Below are 16,728 nucleotides of genomic sequence, written 5' to 3' on the forward strand. Positions count from 1 at the left end.
TATTTGAATTAATTTAGATTATATAGGACAGATTATTAATTTATTTTTCCAGTGGGCAGATTTTTTTAATATATATATTTTTTTGTTTTCCTCAAGATAATTTATTTTAATCTAATATTATCGATATAATACTTGTTTTCTGGCTATAAATCAGGACAATAATATTTATTTAAAGCTTTTTTAGAGATGGTTTTATATTTCTTCAAACCACAGCGCAATCCCCAACCCCCATTCACACGTACACACTCTCATCCAACTCTCCACCCCAAACCCCCGATACACACATATGCACTCTCACCCACCCTCAACCCCAACCCCTTCTGATACACACATACACACTCTCACCCCACCCTCCACCCCAACCCCACGATACACACATACACACTCTTACCACCCTCCACCCCAACCCCCATGCACACATCCACACTCTCACCCCACCCTCCACCCCAAGCCCCCGATACACACATACACACTCTTATCACACCCTCCTAAAGTGTTTCTAAATGATATCATGCGTTATTTTTCTATGACAATAATCCTAAAGTTAAACGAACCACTCATATGAACAAGGTCGACATGGCAAAGATTGTTTTGTAGAGAGGTTCGATGTGGGTCCTGGGCTAAAGTGCTTTGTAGACAAGTTCCATATTAGACAAGTTCCATATCGGCCCTGTTCTAAAATGCAGTTTTTAGATTGGTTCTTATGAAGCTTTATAATCAATTATTTATAATTAACACTCATCTCAGTCATCCTCTCTTAATTACCTATCTACCATTACGAAGACCTAACACGCCTCTACCTGCTTATATCTATCTATCTATCTTACACACACACACACACACACACACACATACATACATACATACATAGGACCGCTCCGGTGGCCTAGTGGTTAGAGTGTCCGCCTCGGATGCGGAAGGTCGTGGGTTTGATCCCCTGTCGAGTCATACCAAAGACTTACAAAAATGGTACTAACAGCTGCCTCGGTTTGCGCTCAGCATTAAGAGGTTAGTGTTAGGACTGGTCGGCCTGGTATCAGGATAATGTGACTGGATGGGACATCATGCTACATGTCTGTGGCATGATGCCCCAGTGCTAGACATCACTATAAACTGTCACACTGCAGACATCGTAGCGATATGACTGAAAAATTGCTAAAGCTACGTTAAAAAAATCCAAATCACACAAATCACATACATACATACATACATACATACATACATACATACATAAACAAAGTAATACGTAACATAACATTTTAAAATAACAAAAACGTACAATTGTCATCAGATGTGGAACATATATAAAGTTTCACTTTCTAATCTTGCAACTATGTATCTTTTATGCTCGTATACCGGTACATGTAAACGTGACGAATTCTTAACATTGTGAGAAAAAATTGTTTGTTCGTTGCAATTCTTAGTAACATAATTTATTGAGCACTGAATCTGTTTGACAATATATAATTTATACACACTTCAAATTTGCAATATTGTCTGGCGATCTTTCACCGCACAAGATTTATCGATCCCAAAAGCTCTCAAAGAGTTTATTGATTAGAACAACACTTGTTTCTCGCACCCTAAATCGAAAAAAACGATAGATAGATAGATAGATATAACAACCAGTCATGGAGAACAGTTATATCAATCAATCGGTAATCGGAACATATTAATGGGTAATGGAGTTAATACATTAAAATGGTACAGAATAAATGACAATATAGATATTCAGATAAGAAGGGCTGAAACAGCAATAAGTGACAATACGTAACTTCTACATTTTCTATTGGCATCTATGCTAATTGAACCATTCTGAGAAAGCTGTCAAAATTGTTTGCGTTGTTACATTTAACCCATTAATTCATTAAAACATCAATTACCTGTAACAGTCATTCAGTATGTCTTCATAAAATATGACGACGACTGTCAAATATTTTCATGTGCTGTTTTTGAAGAATGTTCCTTTAGACTGGGAAAAAAATTACTTCTCTAAAATAATACAATTTGCTTTCAAAACATATACTTCTCTGGCTGTTTGAACTGGAAACTTATGGCCGCACAATCTGAAAAACTTAGTTTGAGGAACATGTCCTAATTTGATATAAAACGATAATGCTTGTAATTGGGATTCGGGTAATCTGTGGTTGTCTGTAAGTAAAAGCAACGTTATCGGAAGGGTGAAAGAAGTTTTAAAAACTGAAATATGTGTTGTTTGCAGCCAGAAACAAATCAAATGTGCTTGGCAATCATGAATTTAAGAAATTACCAGTTTTAAATATATATCAATAAAATAAATGGGGTACAAAATGTTAGATTCTGTAAAGCTGACCAGAGAGTATTATCACTGTGATAAACATATATTAACGTAGTATAGGACATATTGCATTTCGGAAGACCTCGCACAGTACACTTAAGTGCAGTATGCTCAGGCCTAAATTAAGATGACAAATACTAAATACGTTTACAGGGGGCATGGATTCCTAAACGACATAAATTAAATCTTGAAAAACAGGCCAAAGAACTACTTTGAAGTCAAAACGAAATTTGTCTCGAATTATTTAACACTAACAACCTTCAAGACCAGTTGCAGTAAATTTATAGCTTTCATGATAGTTTGCATAGAGAAAGTGCCATAAATAATACTGTGTTCTTTTACCATATTGGGAGGGTCTAGTCGTATATTCGTTAGTGTGCTGTTATACAGAGTGAAAGAAAGATGTACCTACCATTTGGTTTCCTGTTTTTGCTAGCATCTTTGCTGTAAGTATCTCTTTTATAACGAAGCAAATGGCTTCACTAAAAATCTCTTTAAACAAAATATCCTATTACACTATTTAACAGCGCGGATATTTCATTAATGTTTTTCCATTGCATCTGATCAGTATGCTGCGTATTCTGAGTATTCTGCGGTACGAAGAAGATCTAATAGAAATAAGAAAGTAAATTACAGTATCACAAATTGCATCTTGATTTTATTTTCAGAAACTTGTTTGTGACTCATAGCATCATAAAGACGTATTTGAATATGTTGCTAACATCTATACCTAATAGATCTGTTCTTCACTTTAAATTTGCTTTCAAATATGAAAAATACACTCCTCACATTCACTTTTATCTACTCCACTTTATCTTGTCAATTTTGTTAATCTTATGTAATTAATTTTATCGCCCACTTCAACTTATAACTGCCTTAGCAGTGTGTATTTAATTTCCATGCAATTTCATTTTAAAAAACAATACGATACATGTTGATTATTCCATTTTCCTAGTTTTCCTTCATTGTCTAAATTTAAAAAGCAGAGTCATTTGATAAACAAATCTCCTTTAGCAAATGTTACGTTAACGATACGAAGCTTACACGTTCACCCCAGTCAACCAATATAAGCCACTAAAATGAAAACAACGCCATGACCTAAGGTCTGCGAGAACAAATCAGATCAGCAATTAGAGAAGGACACAGGATATATTAGTGGTAAGAAAATACGAATGTGATAAAAACATGGGGTTTTCAGATCATAAGTATCGTTCTAGATGGAAAATATAGTCCATGGTATCATAATTCCAAAGTAACGCCCTTAGATCAATGTCAGTGGCATTACAACTTTTATCGAGCACAACATTCACTGTACGTTTGTATCTCTTTTTATTCCTACCATTGTGAGTACTCTTTTAAGCTTTTAGGTTTATGCCTTCGAGAAAGAAATACATTGATGAATATCTCTGGGTTGGACCAGGCTAGTTGCTAAACAGTTTCGAAACAACTCATGAAACAGTAATTATGAACCTATGGAAATATCTAGTATCATTGTGTAAATAACACACACACAGACAGAGATATATATATATATATATATATATATATATATATATATATATATATATATATATATATATATATATATATATATATATATATATATATATATATATATATATAGATGTATCAGCAAAGAGTGAGAATCACCAAGGTTTGTAAAATTAAAAAGAACTTACATTGTTGTGAATTATTTCACAAACAGTCCAAAAAGTATTAAATTCCAATTTTTTGGTGATGATGTGCCTGTAGTTTCGAATCTGCTTATGTGCCAACTGTCTAGATGTATCACAATGACATGATCCAAAATGTCCTAAAACTCATTTACAATTTTATATATATATATATATATATATATATATATATATATATATATATATATATATATATATATATATATATATATAATGTGTGTGTGTGTGTGTGTATGTGTGCAATAAACTGACAATGGACAGTTCAAAACTAGCATCTAACAAGCCTGAGCGCTTTCGACTTTTAATGAGCCTTTTTCAAAGACAAGAACAAAACAAAAGACAAGAGAATCAAAAGAAAAACACAAAGCCATTGTGTTTAAAAAACTTTACATAACTGTTTTTCTTTTGTTTGTCTTGTCTTTGCTTTGTACTTGCCCTTGAAAAAGACTCATTAAGAGTCGAAGGAGCTCAGGGAGTCAAATACTAGTTTTGCACTGTTCGTTGTCAGTTTATTGCATTTATCTTAATCATTCCCTGACACACGTGATTCCTTGCTGAATCCAGTGCACTTGAAAGGACTGTTATTCGCTATATGATTTGTATTCTTTTATGTATCCCGCGGACCTGGGTTCGAATTTCCGTAGAGTACGAATTAAAAATTCTCTAAATTGTAAGATAGCATCAATTGTATTAATATGTTTACATATAAAAAAATTACGTAACTCCTGTATGTCCTTGATAAGAACCAATCATTTTACTCCGAGAATAAAAGTTGTTTGCTTCATTAAAAACTATTTACAAGTCGAGGGTCAGGTATCCAACACAGCCTCGATCTCAACCTTATTATTCCCAAAATAAAAGTAAATTAAAATTAACTTGTTCACGTGGATGTTACTAATTTTGAATAAAGGTCGGTAACCAACTCAGCCTTATTTTCACAAAAATGAAAAGTCAAGGTCAAACTATTTTCTGGAAAACATACTTGCTCCTGGTAAACGAAACTACATTATTTTTACATATAATGAATTTAGAAAATAAAAAGCTTTTAAAGCTTACAAACAATTAAATCAGACATAAATTAAATCAAATATACATTACACTACTATCATGAAGCATTCTTCTATAGAATCCAGGGATAGCACTTTCCGTTCTGTCTGGTATATATATATATATATATATATATATATATATATATATATATATATATATATATATATATATATATATATATATAACAATTATATAATTATATAAAATGTTTTGTTATTCGAAAAGAAACAATGTGCTTAAGGTGGTAAAAACAAAGCTATTTTCAGTTTGTTTCAGTCTCTTTTTTAGTATACGTCCGCCTTTGTGTACACTCGTTATTGACCTTGGATGTTAAAAGTTCCTTCTCAGCTACAGCCACGGTATATAACCTTGCATTGTTTTAACTGTGCTTACTCAGGATCAATTGGTGGGGACTTTAGCTCCATAGATCCCTAGTTATATGAATGATCCTGACCTTGGAACTATGTCAAATGAAAGGACAATTTGACCTTTCAATAGAGTTACTGGATCCTGGCAATACGTCACTTGCGGCTAATTTTTTTTTTTTTTTTTTTTTTTTTTTTTTGCAAATAAAGCTAATAGTACATTCTTCATTTATGCTTATTTCGAGTTATTTGTGGTGCAACAGGACAAGACACGTACCAATCTGAGCCTTAATGTTTGATTGCCGAAATCGGTACGTAAGTAATAAATTAAAAAGTTCCAGAAATGAACGAATTGCAACCGAAAATGAACTTTAAGTAACAGAACATTAACTCAGACAGACAAAAATGAATAACTATTTCTGAAAATATGAATGTATGTGTAACCTAACAGCATTCTGTGAATTCTTATTGCAAGGATTATTGACAGGTATTGCCAAATATCAACACTGTGTATCGGAACGTCTTTTTGTTTGGGGGGAACTGTAGGGAACCTTAAATGACTTTTTTTTAATATAAAACTGACCATCTCCAGATTTAATCTGGTCGAGCACGGTTGCATTCTCCTGGGTATCCAACAAGGGTCAGCGTACACATCTATAATTTAAACAGTCAGAGAGAGAGAGAGAGAGAGAGAGGGAGGGAGATGAAAATTGTTAGAGAAGGCAAATCCTTAATTTAAAATACACTTCGCTGTCAACTATTATTAACTTTCACTTTTGAACGCTTTTTTATTTCCATTGCTACTTTTTTGTTTAATTCCGTTCTTTTAAATATTATTTGTTGCTTTTATTATCGTTTATTTTCATTCACTACTGATCATTTACTTTTGCTTTAGGCACCGCACTTGAAATATGACAAATATTATTACTAGTTGATATTATTAATATTTTGTATGTGTAATAATGATAAAACTATAAATAGCACAAGCGAAGTAACAAGGCTATTAACTGACAAGAAACTACTTTTAATTTTAATGCATTTAACATGAAAGAGATAAAACAGAGTCGAGGAATGAACAGGAAGTGCTACAAGTATTCTGCATGTAAAGCTAATCTTTGTCCTTCGCAATTGATTACATTTTCAACTTTTCACTGATTTTCGTAAAGGACCCCAGCAACTATATAACAGCATCACTGTTTTTTTCTCTTATCAACATGAAACCACCTTCCTTCCTACCAGCAAACCTTTTGGTCTGTATGCAACGCGAACTGACTATTTGTCGCCTTCCCTCACCACTTAGATATTCTTGCTAGAATAGTTTGTTCCTAGAAGTCATGTTTATTTTCATTTTCTTTTAGTATGATATACGTTGTAGAATACTTTGTTCTTGGACTTCCTGTATAAATTTTTTTCTCAATTATCAATGCGTTCTTTAAGATTATTACTAGAAATTCTTCTCTACTTTCTACAAATATTTTACCTGGGTTCTATATTTGCCCCCTTCGGTCTTAGTCTCTACGCATTCTTTTCTTATGTTTATCCAATCTGTAATGGTAGGTAAATCAATAATAATATTATCAGTAATAGTTGTGGTATTAGTAGTAGTATCGGTAGTAGTAGTTCAGATCTGTTTACTGGACGTGTTTTCACTCAACATCAATAAATACTGTTATTTCCTCTTTTATTCTGTCACACCACTTTTGTGGCGCTTCATTCAACATTTCGTTGCAACTTTTTGCATCTACCATACAGCTAGGATAAGGCCATTTACATATTTTGTTTTTACTTTGAAACAGCTTTGTGCATTCTAAAACAAGGTAACTGACTGGTTTACCATATTCCTGCAGATTCGCTTCGTTGGTGAGACTTTCTTGGTGTTGTGGATATGATTCCGACGTCTTGACAATCTCTGTGTGGTCCTGAAACTTCATTGTGTTTCCGAAGTAAATTTCGAATACAATGGTTTTCTTGCATTCGGATGTTCTCTCTTTGTTTGTCATTTTTGTTATTAATTTCTCTCATTATCACTTAGATTATTATGAATCGTAATAATTTTATTAATATTTATTTTACGGTAGGCCAGCACATGCTTCCGTGCCATGCACGGATGATGACTTGAAACCCCACGAAAGTGACTGTCACAAGTTTTATAAGTGTTCCCATGGAAGCTGGATTGTGCAGAATTGTCCAGACAACCTTGTATGGAATGACGTTAAGAAATTATGTGACTATGCAGAAAATGTTCCACGCTGCAAACATAATTCCACCGTTTACAATGTGAAAGGTATTTCAGTCTGCTTGAGTTGAATTCCAAACGATGAATTGAAACTTCATTGTTTCTTGTCATATGTAAATAAAGGCATTCTAAAACACGATCATTATGAAGAAAACGTAAACGTTTACCATCGTTGTCTTTACACGTCCAATGAAAAACGCAAGCTTCAAAACCCGTGAAAACTTATATAACACGTTCTAATAAAACGTGTGTTCATTAAGTAAGAAAAATATAAAATGTTCACGGTTTTTTGGATTCATTTAAATTTCTTTATCGTCGAAAATTAAATGAACAGTGTACATGTGCATCAAAATGCAATTTAACATGCATTACAGCAGACCCTTTGGTGTAGCCTAAAACTCAGGGTATTCTCGTTGTAAAACATAATTTTGTTCTTGTATATTACCTACGGCTGGAGAACATTGCAGGAAATATGGCCAAGAATATTTCCCTCTATTATTATATTGGAAAAATGTCTGAGGTAACAATACCACAGCTGACAGAGCAGACAAACTTTCAGTGCTTCTTAGTCAATTAGACGTACATAAAACCATTATGTAGGCAGGTTGAAGACATAAGGAATAATTTTCATTCACAATATCGAAGGTATTTCAGTCTGCTAGAGTAGAATTCCTTACGATCAAATCAAACTATCCTCGTTTCTTGTCATTGATTATGTAGAGTAAACGTCCCCAAACTTTATACATTACTTTATATGATTAAACCCTTTGTTATATATATATATATATATATATATATATATATATATATATATATATATATATATATATATATATATATATATATATATATATATATATATAATGTTCATTATGGTTGTGTCTTTTGTAAATTTATATAATATTTTCACATAAAAATATCGTCTCGAAGTAAACAAAATTATAAAATCTTCACGCTTTATTGAATTCATATCGTTTTCTTTTCTTCGAAAACTAAATAAACAATTTACATGTCCGTCAAAATGCAAATTAACAAGTATTAAATTGCTGTAACACAAAACTGTTTATGTATATATATATAAAGTCATTGTATTATACGTTAATTGCGAAGCAAATGTAAACGTTCACTCTGGTTGTATGTTCATACATCCAACGAAAAAGCAAAGCTTCACAGCCTGTGAAAACTTAACTAAAGTTTTCATATAAATATATTCTTTCGATGTAAACAAAAGAAAAGTGTGCACACTTTATTGGATTCGTATGATTTTCTTATATTTCTATATTGGGAAAATGTCTGAGTTGACAACACCACAGCTGATAGAGCAGCCACAACTGTGGTGCTTCTTAGTCAGTTCGACATTCAGGAAACTATAATATCGGCATTTTGAAAATATTTGATCATCTAAGATCGTGAATTCAAATGGGTTCTAGTAATTCTCATATTCGTATAATTTTCTTTATTGTCCAAACGTGAATGCACGGTGTACATACAATCATCTAAGATCGTGAATTCAAATGGGTTCTAGTAATTCTCATATTCGTATAATTTTCTTTATTGTCCAAACGTAAATGCACGGTGTACATGGCCGTCGAAATGCAATTTAACAAACATTATTTCTGACCCGTAGGTATATCCCAAAACTCAGGGCATTCTCGTCGTAAAAGTTATATTTCCTTTATTACTACTTTCGCCTAGAGAACGTGAATATCGACAAGAATATTTCCCTATATTTCTATACTGGGAAAATGTCTGAGGTGACAACACCATAGCTGATATAGCAGCCACAACTGTGGTGCTTCTTAGTCAGTTCGACATTCAGGAAACTATAATATCGGCATTTTGAAAATATATGGACTAATTGTCATCTATTCAAGAAGTAGCTTTAAAGTTTTCGTTTAAACTTCTTTATTAGTCAGGTAATTGATGTTGTAGTTTACAATGTAGGTCAGTGAGATTATTTGTATTTCTTAACAAACACATGAATTTCTTATATTCATTAAAACTCAAATGCGACTTCCATATTTATACATTCTACAGACGGCAAATCTCAATGCACGAATGATGACTTGAAACCCCATGAAAGTGACTGTCACAAGTTTTATAAGTGTTTCCATGGAACCTGGATTGTACAGGATTGTCCAGCAGGACTTGCATGGAACGACGTTGAGAAATTGTGTGATTGGGTAGAAAATGTTCCACGCTGCAACCACCATTCGACCCCATACAATGTCAAAGGTATTTTAGTCTGCTAGAGTTGAATTCCTTGCAATGAATCCATATTTTCATCGTACATCATTTGTTATGTCAAGTAAACGTCAACCACCCAAAAAGTTTTACATTATCTGCTATAATTAACTAAAACTCAATCTCATTTATATATATATATATATATATATATATATATATATATATATATATATATATATATATATATATATATATATATATATATATATATATATATATATATATATAGGGTAAATATTCAAATGAAGTGTGATATTGAAAATGGAATAAATAGAGATCTGAGCAGATATACAGAACAGAATGACAAGAGTCCCCGCACATGGAACAAAAACAACAATTTAATCAATTACATAAACAAGTGTGATAATACATTAAATTAGGAAGACGCAGTTCTCTTTAAAATAAATCATTCAGCTAATTTCCAAAACAAATATATTTATATCAATAGCCGATCTGCTTTAAATGATAGAATTGGTTCATCATATAATCGAGTGAACAATCAAGTAATTGCTTGTACAACTTCATAACCTGCTTATTCCAAACCACTTTAAATTCACTGTGGCGGTTCTTCTCGGTCCTTTCGCATTTTTCATTCACCGACCTCCCTATTGTCTCGCTTCATTTCAGTCTTCAACCTTTGTGTGGTAGTTGAATACATAAGTACGTAGATACCTAGTTACTTGGATAAGTCCGTACGTGGATACGTCAGTAGATACGTCAGTGGATACTTCAGTGGAGGTCGTTCCACTTTCAAAAAAATAGAGAAGTAACCAAAATCTGCTGTTAGTTGTCCTACTGGAAATAGATCATTACTGCCCTCTCGTTATGTCAGATATCGTTCTATCGGAATTCAAACAGACCGAATGCTATCTGGTTAGGCTAAACATGGCAGACCATAAACAAACCTAGTTTTATAAGAGTAATGTACTTCCTAATGGCTATTCCATCCTGACTCACATTAACATCATAAGAAACATAGCAGTTCCGTTTTCGTCTAAATTACACAAATGAATGATTGAAAATCATTAAATGGCTTAACTACGTTATTTTTAACGAGTATACGCATTCGAGTCTTTTGCATACATACAATCATCTAAGATCGTGAATTCAAATGGGTTCTAGTAATTCTTATAAACTAAAGTAATGCTTGAAATTCTTAGATTACTAAAACAATCAAGACGGAATATTCAAACAATTCGTCAAACGTACATAGAAAAGATCATTGTACGAATTCAGATAAATGAACTCAACACAGTTACATTGATGTCAGGAGAACTGATCTACGGATTTAAACAAATAAATTCGTGCAAATTTACACAATTAAATTCAAGCAAATCATTATATTGATATCAACGAATTACATAAGATTGACGCAAGTTATTTGTGCTTTCAAGCTTTGTTCGCTTCTAACGCCAGAATTGTGTCCGTTGACTTTCCAGACATCCCGTCCCTTTAACCAAAAATTTACGAGAGAATTTCTTACAAATTCAATCCCGGGTGTCCTATATTTTCAGTCTTGCAGGAAAATTGCAGACTGACTAGATTTTTTTCGATGAGGGCAAATTAACCCCAAGAACTTTTGTGTGGGAACCAGGCCCTTTATATAGCCTAAATAATCAGGATTAAATATATTTACGGCGTTTTATAACCAGGCGCCAAAATTGCGCTAAGCCTGACTTCTAGATTCCCTAACCGGTTTCCGGTCAATTTCAAATCTGACAGTTCTGATATAAAATCGAAGTTAATTTTCATTTTTCTAATCGTCTAATGGTTAAGTAAACGAAGGTTTAATTACGAATCACTTCCTCTCCCGACACAGACATTAGAAATCATTGCAGTATAGAGATTTTTGACATGCACCAGTCCCCATAAATCTAAATGTTCTCTGGCCCAAATTAATGTGCTCTTCATACATCGACAACTGTAAACGTTCACTCTGGTTGTATGTTCATACATCCAACGAAAAAGCAAAGCTTCACAGCCTGTGAAAACTTAACTAAAGTTTTCATATAAATATGTTCTTTTGAAGTAAAGAAAAGAAAAATGCGCACACTTTATTAGATTCGTATAATTTTCTTTATTGTCCAAACATAAATGCACGGTGTACATGGCCGTCGAAATGCAATTTAACAAACATTATTTCTGACCCGTAGGTATATCCCAAAACTCAGGGCATTCTCGTCGTAAAAGTTATATTTCTTTTATTACTACTTTCGCCTAGAGAACGTGAATATCGACAAGAATATTTCCCTATATTTCTATACTGGGAAAATGTCTGAGGTGACAACACCATAGCTGATATAGCAGCCACAACTGTGGTGCTTCTTAGTCAGTTCGACATTCAGGAAACTATAATATCGGCATTTTGAAAATATATGGACTAATTGTCATCTATTCAAGAAGTAGCTTTAAAGTTTTCGTTTAAACTTCTTTATTAGTCAGGTAATTGATGTTGTAGTTTACAATGTAGGTCAGTGAGATTATTTGTATTTCTTAACAAACACATGAATTTCTTATATTCATTAAAACTCAAATGCGACTTCCATATTTATACATTCTACAGACGGCAAATCTCAATGCACGAATGATGACTTGAAACCCCATGAAAGTGACTGTCACAAGTTTTATAAGTGTTTCCATGGAACCTGGATTGTACAGGATTGTCCAGCAGGACTTGCATGGAACGACGTTGAGAAATTGTGTGATTGGGTAGAAAATGTTCCACGCTGCAACCACCATTCGACCCCATACAATGTCAAAGGTATTTTAGTCTGCTAGAGTTGAATTCCTTGCAATGAATCCATATTTTCATCGTACATCATTTGTTATGTCAAGTAAACGTCAACCACCCAAAAAGTTTTACATTATCTGCTATAATTAACTAAAACTCAATCTCATTTATATATATATATATATATATATATATATATATATATATATATATATATATATATATATATATATATATATATATATATATATATATATATATATATATATATATATAGGGTAAATATTAAAATAAAGTGTGATATTGAAAATGGAATAAATAGAGATCTGAGCAGATATACAGAACAGAATGACACGAGTCCCCGCACAAGGTACAAAAACAACAATTTAATCAGTTACAAAAACAAGTGTGATAATACATTAAATTAGGAAGACGCAGTTCTCTTTGAAATAAATCATTCAGCTAATTTCCAAAACAAATATATTTATATCAATAGCCGATCTGTTTTAAATGATAGAATTGGTTCATGATATAATCGAGTGAACAATCAAGTAATTGCTTGTACAACTTCATAACCTGCTTATTCCAAACCACTGTAAATTCACTGTGGTGGTTCTTCTGGATCCTTTCGCTTTTTTCATGCACCGACCTCCCTCTTGTCTCGCTTCCTTTCGGCCCTCAACCTTTGTGTGGTAGTTGAATACATAAGTATGTAGATACCTAGTTACTTGGAAAGCGTACACTCCTTCACGTGATCCAAAACGACAAGTATCGGTTTAGAAATTGATCTTACTTAAATCCATAGGTGAGTGAGCAATAGTGAGGGTAAAATACATATATATTATCATTGCATACAACGATAATTGTGATGAAAATTTAAACGATCGCTCTTGGTTGTTGTCTTCATGAATTCAACGTATCTAACGTTTTCATATAAAAAAATTTGCTTGAAGTGAAAAGAAGATAAAAATGTTAATACTTTAATGGATTCATCTAATTTTATTTATGTCCGAAAATTAAATGAACAGTGTACAAGTCCTTCAAAATGCAATTTCACAAGTATTGTTGCACACCCTTTGGTTTAATGCAAAAGGCTGGGCCTTCTGGTTCAAAAATTTCGATATTCTTTTTATACGACATTCGGCCAGAAAAAATTGCAGGAAATATCACCGAGACTAGTTTTTTTTATTACTAAACTTGACCAATGTTGGAGATGACAATATCACAGTTGACAGAGCAGCCAATCCTTCGTTGTTTCCAAGTCAATAAGACGTTAAGGCAACTATAATAAAGGCATTTTGAAAACATAAATACTTATTATAAAACTCTCATTTAAAAATATTATTTCGAAGTAAATGAAAGGTAAAGTGTTCAAGTTTTATTGGATTTATATAATTTTCGTTATGGTCGAAAATTAAATACACAGCGTATATGTACGTCAATATGCAAATTAACAAGTAATAATGCAGACCATTTTGTGTAACCCATATACACAGGCATTCTCGTTTCTTCTTTTACGACTTTCGCCAAGAGAACATTGTTGGCAACATCATATAGAGTATCCACCTTTATTAATTTGTTATTGTAATATAAAATTGTTTGCTAAGTTTTGCTGTAGTTTATAGTGTATATTGATATTGTTGTGTTTCTTTAGAAACACATGAATTTCTGATATTCAGTACAAATCAAACGTGGCTTCCATTTCGTTCCATTCCACAGACGACAAATCTAAATGCACGACGGATGACTTGAAAGAACATCAGAGTGAATGTCACAAGTTTTATAAGTGTTTGCATGGAGAGTGGATAGAACAAGATTGTCCAGGTGGACTCGTGTGGAACCCGACCAAAAACTTCTGCGACTGGCCAATCAACGTTCCCAATTGCCTTTAGACCCAGAAAAACAATCACCTATAAAGCTGATACAGAACGAATTAAATAAGTTTTCTATTTTGCTATTTTTATATCATCTAGGCCGGATAAGAAATGATGTTTCATTGCCATTTATTGTTTTCTAAGTAAAGTATGGCCAATTAGATCTCTTAAACTGATTATCGCATAACAATACGATTTCTTTTGACTGTATTACCACAGTTAATTCCTAACATATAGTTTATTTTTATATTGTCTCTTGTGTAAATGAATTATGGCATGTCCTACAAAGCTAAAGGTGTTAGCAATCTACCAGGTAGTTCATTACGCCACTTTTGAGGATGCTATGTGATTACATGAAAATTAATATGTTTTGATTAGTTTTGATAGGTTCTCTGTTAAGATAAAATACATAATTAGTTCTTGATACTAATTACTAAAGCCGCCTCTTCATCAAAACTTGATTGGTAAAGTAAAAACTTGTAATAAAATAATTATTTCTAGTCAAGTATCGTGTTATTTTTAAATTAGAAAGACTGAAGGATGTGTTTCTTATGTAGATTCATGTGCATCGGTATTTTTGTTCGTGACTTTTGGAGGTCGCAGAAACATCGATAAAATCATACAGAAAAGCGACTGTATAGAACAAAACACTTAAAGACCCTCCCAAAACATAACCAAAACTAAGACACGTTAATACATCTTCTGAAGGATGAAACAAAGAAAGTTTATCGCCTTTCTAAATGTCATAACTGTACTTAAATGGATATTTTAGAAAAAGATGCAATCAAAGATAGCTGTCTCTAATATCATTTCATAAGCGAGTAAGTTTCAACTTATGCAGAAGCAAACTGTATCGCAATCTGGGTAAAATATTATATCTTTAAGAATAATGCTATAGGAGGTGTTCTACATTAGAATTTGACATTCTATGTGGAATTTCGCATCTCTTGCGTTCAAGCACTATCCGTAAAATGCTTCAAGGAAATACTATTGCAAATCTTTTTTTCTTATAGTACTGTCCGTACTCGTTACAAAACCATCTGTTATACCACGACCCGCACTTATCTCTAACAAATTTCCTACACCGGATTTCAATGCTATGCTGCGTCATACTATCTCTCTCTCTCTCTCTCTCTCTCTCTCTCTCTCTCTCTCTCTCTCTGTGCCGATGGAAAAGTGATTATACTCATGGCATACGTTGTACCTCCACGGGAAGACGACAATGAATGCACTTGATTTACTTATTGATAAGTGTACCTAGCACGATGGATACAACAGCAGATTTACGAATGAAAGAGTGCATGTGATGGGAAACCTCTAAGCTGGGACACAAGTGGTAGCTTTTTCTTACAAATGAAAATTTAATGTAGAGTAAAAGAAAATGGCATTCTTTTGTAAATGTAAATGTGTTTTTTGAAGGCATGAACTTTAATTTTAAAAAGTGTTTTACTAGAATCAAGAACTAAATAACTTACAAACAGGGTTGTTTCATGTTCAAATTTTATGTATTAAATAGATAGTTCTTAGACCAAAGCACAGGTCAGAGAGCCCATGTATATATCTGAATAAATGTTGTGTACCCATACCACAGACTTTTCTTTTTGGAGTTTCTATTCTATCTGTGAAACTTTCTTCTGAGCATCTACATCATCTTTTCTGTGTGTCTCCATCTTCTTCGTTTGAATGTTAATTTCTTTGTTTCTGTATGTCTGTGTTTGTCCCTATCAACCTTTGTCCGTATAAATGCATTTCACCCTATAAACAGTTTCGACCCTATAAACCCCATCACGTCACCCATGTTCAGTTCCCATTGATCCTCAGGTGCCATTCCCATGTTAAATTCCCATTGCTGCCAAAGTGCAAATCCCCTATTTTAACATTAAGGTCTCATTGTGGCCATATCGTCCCCATATGCTATTCATATAACTGAGTTTCCGTGGTAAACTGAACAATGTGAAATAGATCTTGCGGTTACCCTTCAAACCAAAACATCATTTGCGGGCCTCGTATGAGATTTATATTTCCAACAACGTAATTAAGAATATTGTTTCCTAACAAGCAATAACACCGTTTGCTGTGTGTTAGAGTTGCATGAGCTTCAAAGAAGGCTTATACTGACATTTCTTATCAAACAACATTAGATTTAAAAAAGTTGTATAATTTGGTATTTTTATTTATCTAATTATTTAATTATTTATTTATTTATCATCGCAT

At 32.9% G+C, this 16,728-nt stretch overlaps 1 protein-coding gene across 1 annotated transcript; it reads left to right on the plus strand.

The window, feature by feature from the left end:
• Nucleotides 1-2,607: 2,607 nt before the first annotated feature.
• On the plus strand, nucleotides 2,608-16,099 carry LOC149788592 (protein obstructor-E-like). The gene is made up of 5 exons (XM_089974643.1): nucleotides 2,608-2,763; nucleotides 7,505-7,710; nucleotides 9,700-9,897; nucleotides 12,473-12,670; nucleotides 14,360-16,099. Exons 1-5 carry the CDS (start codon nucleotides 2,720-2,722, stop codon nucleotides 14,530-14,532), a joined length of 819 nt encoding a protein of 272 aa, XP_089830769.1. The 5' UTR covers nucleotides 2,608-2,719; the 3' UTR covers nucleotides 14,533-16,099.
• The last annotated feature ends 629 nt before the right edge of the window (nucleotides 16,100-16,728 follow it).

Source organism: Sinohyriopsis cumingii, chromosome 11 (genome assembly GCF_028554795.1).
Source record: "Sinohyriopsis cumingii isolate HCF-2022 chromosome 11, ASM2855479v2, whole genome shotgun sequence".
NCBI lineage: Eukaryota > Metazoa > Mollusca > Bivalvia > Unionida > Unionidae > Sinohyriopsis > Sinohyriopsis cumingii.

What these genes read in the sequence shown, in the direction of transcription:
- LOC149788592 (XM_089974643.1), top strand. Translation starts at nt 2,720, where the DNA reads ATGTACCTACCATTTGGTTTCCTGTTTTTGCTAGCATCTTTGCT. An exon ending in TTTTTGCTAGCATCTTTGCT is followed by an intron (nt 2,764 to 7,504) that starts GTAAGTATCTCT and finishes ATTTTACGGTAG; the next exon opens with GCCAGCACATGCTTCCGTGC. An exon ending in CACCGTTTACAATGTGAAAG is followed by an intron (nt 7,711 to 9,699) that starts GTATTTCAGTCT and finishes TACATTCTACAG; the next exon opens with ACGGCAAATCTCAATGCACG.